At 49.8% G+C, this 6,275-nt stretch overlaps 1 protein-coding gene across 1 annotated transcript in view; it reads left to right on the forward strand.

Annotated features, from left to right (window-relative positions):
* Positions 1 to 6,275, forward strand: part of MYO19 (myosin XIX) — a gene marked incomplete at its 3' end in the record, with an annotated part of 34,361 nt that overhangs the window by 1,160 nt on the left and 26,926 nt on the right. Inside the window, exons 3-6 of the mRNA XM_010861713.1 lie at positions 6 to 132; positions 1,624 to 1,777; positions 5,216 to 5,250; positions 6,178 to 6,258. Coding sequence (XP_010860015.1) covers positions 6 to 132; positions 1,624 to 1,777; positions 5,216 to 5,250; positions 6,178 to 6,258 — 397 coding nt within the window. The remainder of the gene's footprint in view (positions 1 to 5; positions 133 to 1,623; positions 1,778 to 5,215; positions 5,251 to 6,177; positions 6,259 to 6,275) is intronic.

Here is a 6,275-nt window from a genome sequence, read left to right on the forward strand (position 1 = left end):
CCCAGTGTTTCCGGAGTGGCATCCCAGTCCTGGACCCGGCGGCAGCTTGCCGGGACCGGGAGTGCCCGGTTCCCGCCGGGAAGCTGCGGGCGGGGCCGGCCGGGCTCCCGGGACCCTTACCCCGCCAGTCTCGTCTGCCCCGAGGCTGGGGGGAGGGGGCGGGGGGGAGGGAGGAGTTGATAATCAGGTTGCCACTTGCCTGGCCCTGCCTAGGGGCTTTCATCTATTCATTCCTGTCTCCCTCCTGCCCACAGTGGTCACGCCCTTTTCAGAAATTCTCGGCTGGTAATCGCGAAGCCGACGCGGAACAAGAGCTCGGGGAACCTGGAGAAAACCGCTTCCATCTGACTTGATTCTGGCAGGAAGTGGGCTCCGTATCGTAATAACCAACATTTGCCAAGCGCTCTCAAAGGTACTATCTCGTTGATCCTTAACTCGGCCTTGTGAGGTCTGGATATTAGTAGTCCTTTTTGCAAAGGAAAACACGGAATAAGGCTTAGAGAGGTCCTGTGAACTGCATTTTTGAGGGGTTGTGGGCTCTGGATTCTAACTACACAATCTGCTGTATTCCCCTCTGATCCCTTCTCTTAAGACGAACTTTCCATTGAGGGAACTTCGTTGGCCTTGAGTCTCCAGAGCCCTCTGCACAGCTGTCGCCTGGATGGGGTACAGTCAGTGTCCAGAGTGAATGTGTCCACCACAGTCTTGATGCCCTCCTCTGCCTACATTGTCCTTTTTCCTGTTTTCTTGGAGGTCCCCCATTCCTGAGTTCTTTGAAAGGCTCAATGTATTCAGAGTCTCAAGAAACTTTCCTCCAAGGTTAGTCCATTACCAGCACCCCTCATCCTCATCCCTCCTTGCTGGGGATGTGTGGGGCCTGGGAAATTCTAAGAGTCACTCACAGTTTTTCAGAGATTGGCCCAAACCCAGCCTCAAGACACCCCCCTCTCAGATGGACTCTCCTCCTCCAAAAGCTTGGCCTTCTTAAAGCTGACACTGAACTGTTCCACGTAATCAGTGCTCCCGAATGGATCATCCATCCTTCTTACTAACAATATTTCTCCTCTAAATGAATATTCAAATTTGGACTTTGTAGAGTGCTTTCACCCAATTGACCTTCACAGCCGCTCCCTGCAAAGTAGCTTTTGCAAATGAGGAGTGAAGGCAGGCAGGGAAGGTGAGGTGGCTGGTCAGGTGAAAGACTGAGCTATGGTTTCTGTCCAACACAGCCGCTTTCCTGGAATATCAAGAATTGACTCCAGCCTTCCTGCCCCACTGAATACTGGCTGTACTAAGATGAAATATTTCTGTGTGCCCGAGAGGCTTCTCTGCTTTCCAGTGTCCTCACTCTCCATGGCACACTGACCCAGAAGATTTGCAGCCCCACCCCAAACCCTGTAGTGAAACTGGCCCTGAAGGAGCCCGAGGAGGCTCTGGAGGCTCTTGTAAAAGTTTCCTTCATTCTCTAATTGGCAGGGGGCAGGACAGAGTCTTCCTCTCTGCCCAGGCTCGCCCTGGGTCTCATTTTAGTTCCTGGTGCTCGGTGGGAGGAGCAGGACTGAGTCACCTTGGAGAAACCCTCATCACCTGTATGCGGCCCTTATCTTCTCTCTTCTACCACAGGCTCTGGGGTGGCTTGTCTCAGAGATTCCTTGGGAGCTGAGCCCTTCGCAGGATCCATGCCCCAGCCTGTGCCCCCATGACCAGGTGGATAGCATTCCTCGTACCCTCGACCCAGAATCCTGGCTGACCACACTGAAGCAGGATGCTCCAGCAGGTAAAGTCCTCACCCTAAGATAACCCAGACCCTCAAGTACCTAAGGCAGCTCGGCCTCTTTCGTTTACCCGAATGATGCTTCCACTGCCCTGACCTGGAATGGAGGGAAAGACCCCTTTAAAGGCCTTTCTTCTTTTCTGTCTTCAGAGAGGCACCTCGCTGCCTTTTGTCTGTTGCTGAGAAGCTCTTCCTGATACCTAATTTGAATCTCTCCTGTTGTGGTTTTTAGCTCTTTTCCCTAGGATGGGTAAGACAAGCTGGGTGAGGGAATCCTTGGAGTGTTTTGGTGACCTTACAAGCCTGAACCTGTGAGGGAGTCCTGAGAGATGCTCCTCACAGCCTGAATTGTATAGACAAGTTGGAAGCCTGGGGCTTCCAAGAGGAGGTGTTCTTTAAAGCTGAGCCTTAAAGAAGTAAGAGTTGGGACTTCCTTGGCAGTCCAGTGGTTAAGACTCTGCACTGCCATCGCAAAGGGCACTGGTTCAACCCCTGGTTGGGGAACTCAGATCCTGCATGCCACATGGCTCAGCCAGAAAAAAGAAAGAGTAGGAATTAGTCAAATGGAGAAGGAAAGTAAGCAGTCCAGGCAGAGTCAGCCTGTGCAGAAATGTGGGAGAAGATGACCTATGTGGAAATAGACAAGAATTCTGATGAATGGATCACAGGGAACATGGGGAATGGGATGTGAAACCCGCCCTTCACTGTGGGCCTCTGCCGCTAAAGGCTCCTATGGCCCCAGGCCTGCAGGATTCCAAATCACCCTTCCCTGTGGTGCCTCACCTCCTACCCATATCATCCTTCACTTGCAGCTCTTGGTCCAGAGAGAATGCCAGATGTTAGCTGAATTTTTTTATTTACTGAGTGTTGGCATTGGGCCATGGAGAAGGAAATGGCAACCCACTCCAGCATTCTTGCTTGGAGAATCCCATGGACAGAGGAGCCTAGTGGGCTACAGTCCATGAGGTCGCACAGAGTTGGACACGAGTGAAGCAACTTAGCAGCAGCCGCAACAGCCGTTGGGCCAAGGCAGATGTTTAAGATGATTCCTGGACTAGTGGAGTCCCAGGCAAGTAAGACAGGATAACTGAATGTGAGGTCAGCCAGCCTCAAAGGAACCCTGGTAGACTCTGCTGCTTGACCTCTTGATCCTTTGGCTCATGAAACAGGCTTGGAGGCCAGAGAGCAGGCAGCACAGCTACCTGCTCCAGGCTTTTTTTTTTTTGCAGAGGGAGCTTTTTTATTGTGCATTTTTAACTTCTTTCTCATTTAAAAAACAGTAATGTTTATCAGGGCTTCCCTTGTTGGCTCAGCAGTAAAGAATCCACCTGCAATGCAGGAGATGACAGTTCGATCCCTGGGTTGGGAACATCCCCTGGAGAAGGAAATGGCAACTCACTCTAGTATTCTTGCCTGGGAAATCCTATGAACAGAGGAGTCTGCCAGGCTGCAGTCTGTGGGGCCACAAAAGAGTCAGACATGACTTAGCAACTAAACAACAACCATGTTTATCAAAACTGTACTAGCAGCTGCTCCATGTTGCGCTCTTGCTGTATAGTAAGCACTATACTAAGCATTTTACACATATAATTTTGTTTAGTACTTGAGAAGGATACAGTATTACATACCCAATGCCATTATATCCCCATTTTGAAGATAGGGCTCAGAGCAGTTAGGTGACTTATTCAAGGTCACGTTCATTACAACGATGTGGGAAATATAGATAAGCAAAAAGAACATTACAATTACCCATAATTGTATTGCCCATAGATAACTGACATTTTAAAGAATACCCTAGATTTTTCTCCCTAAAAATTTTGAAAACATTTAAAGATATCTTTCGCTTTGTAACCTGCTTTATTCAATTGTAAGGAGGTACTATAATTTAAGCTACTACTTGGACACTTGGGTTTTTTTGTTTGTTTGTTTTGCATTGTAAATGTTTCTATATACACAGAACATTCTTATGGCCTTTATATAGTATCATGTTCTAGAAGAATTGCAGGGTAGTTTTAAGGCCCTTGGTATGAAAAGTGAAAGAAAGTGAGGTTGCTCAGTCGTGTCCGACTCTTTGCGACCCCATGGACTGTAGCCTACCAGGTTCCTCCGTCCATGGGATTTTTCAGGCAAGAGTACTGGAGTGGGTTGCCATTTCCTTCTCCAGGAGATCTTCCCGACCCGGAGATTGAACCTGGGTGTCATCTGAGCCATCAGTATATTATTGCCTAATTATAAGAGCTACTTTTTAACAGAATGATAATAGCAAACTTTTGGTGGCAGAAACCAGATGTTTTTTCTAAATACTTTATGTGCTTGTTAGTATCTATGAGATCTACCACTACTACCACCATTCCCATTTTACAGATGAGGAACATTGGGGTGCAGAGAGACTAAGAAACTTACGTAAGATTCTGTAACTAGGACGTGGTGGAATCAGGATTCAAACCCAGGCAATCTAGCTTTCAAGTCCAGCTCAAGAACCATGATACTCAGCTGCCTGTCTGGTTGGATCAGATCTGTTCATAAATTATGGCTGGGTGTGAGTGATTTCCTTTTTCCACTAGGGTAGAGGGATTTGCATGGACACAGTCACACTCTGACTTCAGCAGTTAATCCTGGAGATAAGAGTCCGCCTTGTGCATGCCTTGTGGTTGGGCCTAAGTTCAGAGAACAGGCAGCATCTTCGGAAGGAAACTTATCACTGGGCCTCTCAAATGACACTTGCCACTTTTGCTGGAGATTTTTGAACTCTAAGGTTCACTGGTCTCATTAGAAACCCGCACATAGGAACTTACGTGGTGGTCCGGTGGTTAAGAATCCACCTGCAGGGGACACGGGTTTGTCCAGAAAGATCCCATATTGCCACGGGCGACTGAGCTCTTGAGCTGCATCTGCTGAAGCCCGCTTGCCCCAGAGCCCATGCTCGGCAACAGGAAAAGCCGCTGAAAGGAGAAGCCTGCGCACCCCAACTAAAGAGTAGCCCCTGCTCGCCGCAACCAGAGAAAGCCCCCACACAGCAGTGAAGACCCAGCACAGCCGAATAAATACATAAAATTTTCAAAAAAAGAAACCCACACATGTTATATCACAGACCCCTTCTTCCAAAAGCAGATTTCAGCCAGGTTACTGCCTGCTCCGCACACCTTCCCTGCCGCCCCCTGGGAGAAGAGAGGAGAAGTGGGATCACAGGAGGAAAGTGGGGAGAAGTTATGTAAAGCGTTGGTATCAGGGATGGGCAAGGGCGAGGCAGAAAAGGCCTCTTCCCCACTGGTGCTTGTTCTTGACCTCATCTGCTCTCAAGTAGACCAGGGCAGCAGGAGCTAATTAGTTAGCGATCCTAAATTCAGTCCCAAGAGGCACGTGATGAAGGCATGGTACTACCTCACAGCTGATAACGTCTGTATCAAAAAAGGCCCAAACCCTGGTTCTTTCCCTTCGCAGTACCCCCCACCTCGGGCCTCACCCCCGCCAGCCCAGTAAGGTCGGGCACTGACTCACCTGAAAGCTGGAACGCATGGCAGAGAAGAAGGGATCGCATTTATTGATTTCCTGAGTACATGCTTCCCTGATGGCTCAGCGGGTAAAGAATGCGCCTGCAGTGCTGGAGACAGAGGGAATGAGAGTTTGATCCCTGGGTCGGGAAGATCCCCTGGAGGAGGGCATGGCACCCCACTCCAGTACTCTTGCCTGGAGAACCCCATGGACAGAGGAGCCTGGCGGGCTTCAGCCCTATGGGGTCACAAAGAGTCAGACACCACTGAAACAGCTAACACTTCCACTTTGAGTACATTCTCTGTGCCAGGCACCAAAGGCTTTGCTTTTTTCCCCCCAACATTTGTTTATTTGGCCGCATCAGGTGTCAGTTGCTGCACTCAGGGTGTTCATTGCATCGTCTGGTATCTTTCCTTGCAGCACGGAATCTCTCGTTGTGGCACGCAGGTGCAACACTTGGGCTTTCCAGGTGTGGCCCACTGCCTCCAGAGCGCACAGGTTCAGTAGTTGTGGCTTGCGGGCCTAGTTGCTCTGCAGCAACATGGGATCTTAGTTCCCTGACCAGGACTCAAACTCACATCCCCAGCCTTGCAAGGCAGATTCTTAATCACTGCTTCACCAGGGAGGTCCCCAACTAAGTGCTTTCCATCTCTTTCTTGTTTTTCTTCCAAACAACCTTGTGAGTTGATTCTGTTTTCCTTTATTTACAAATAAAGAAGCCTCCGCTTAACCTCAGAGAGGTTAAGAAGCTTATGCAGGCTCACAGGTCTAGTTAATGGCGGAGGTACAATTTGAACAACCAGACTGTGATCCCAGAGGCCGGTTTTCTGTCTCTTGTACAAGCCCTCACCCTGACGGAGCTGCCAGCCGGTCTGAGTCCCACTGCTTCTGGTCCTGTTTTTCCCTCCCAGGTTAATGGCCACGGTTCAGGCTCTGCTGCCCACGGCGGGGAGTCCCTGAGGGAAGACCTGCAGGAGCTCCTGGGCGGGGAGGTCCCACCGCAGCAGCT

The sequence above is a fragment of the Bison bison genome, unplaced genomic scaffold, assembly GCF_000754665.1.
Source record: "Bison bison bison isolate TAMUID 2011002044 unplaced genomic scaffold, Bison_UMD1.0 scf7180017864472, whole genome shotgun sequence".
Taxonomy (NCBI): domain Eukaryota; kingdom Metazoa; phylum Chordata; class Mammalia; order Artiodactyla; family Bovidae; genus Bison; species Bison bison.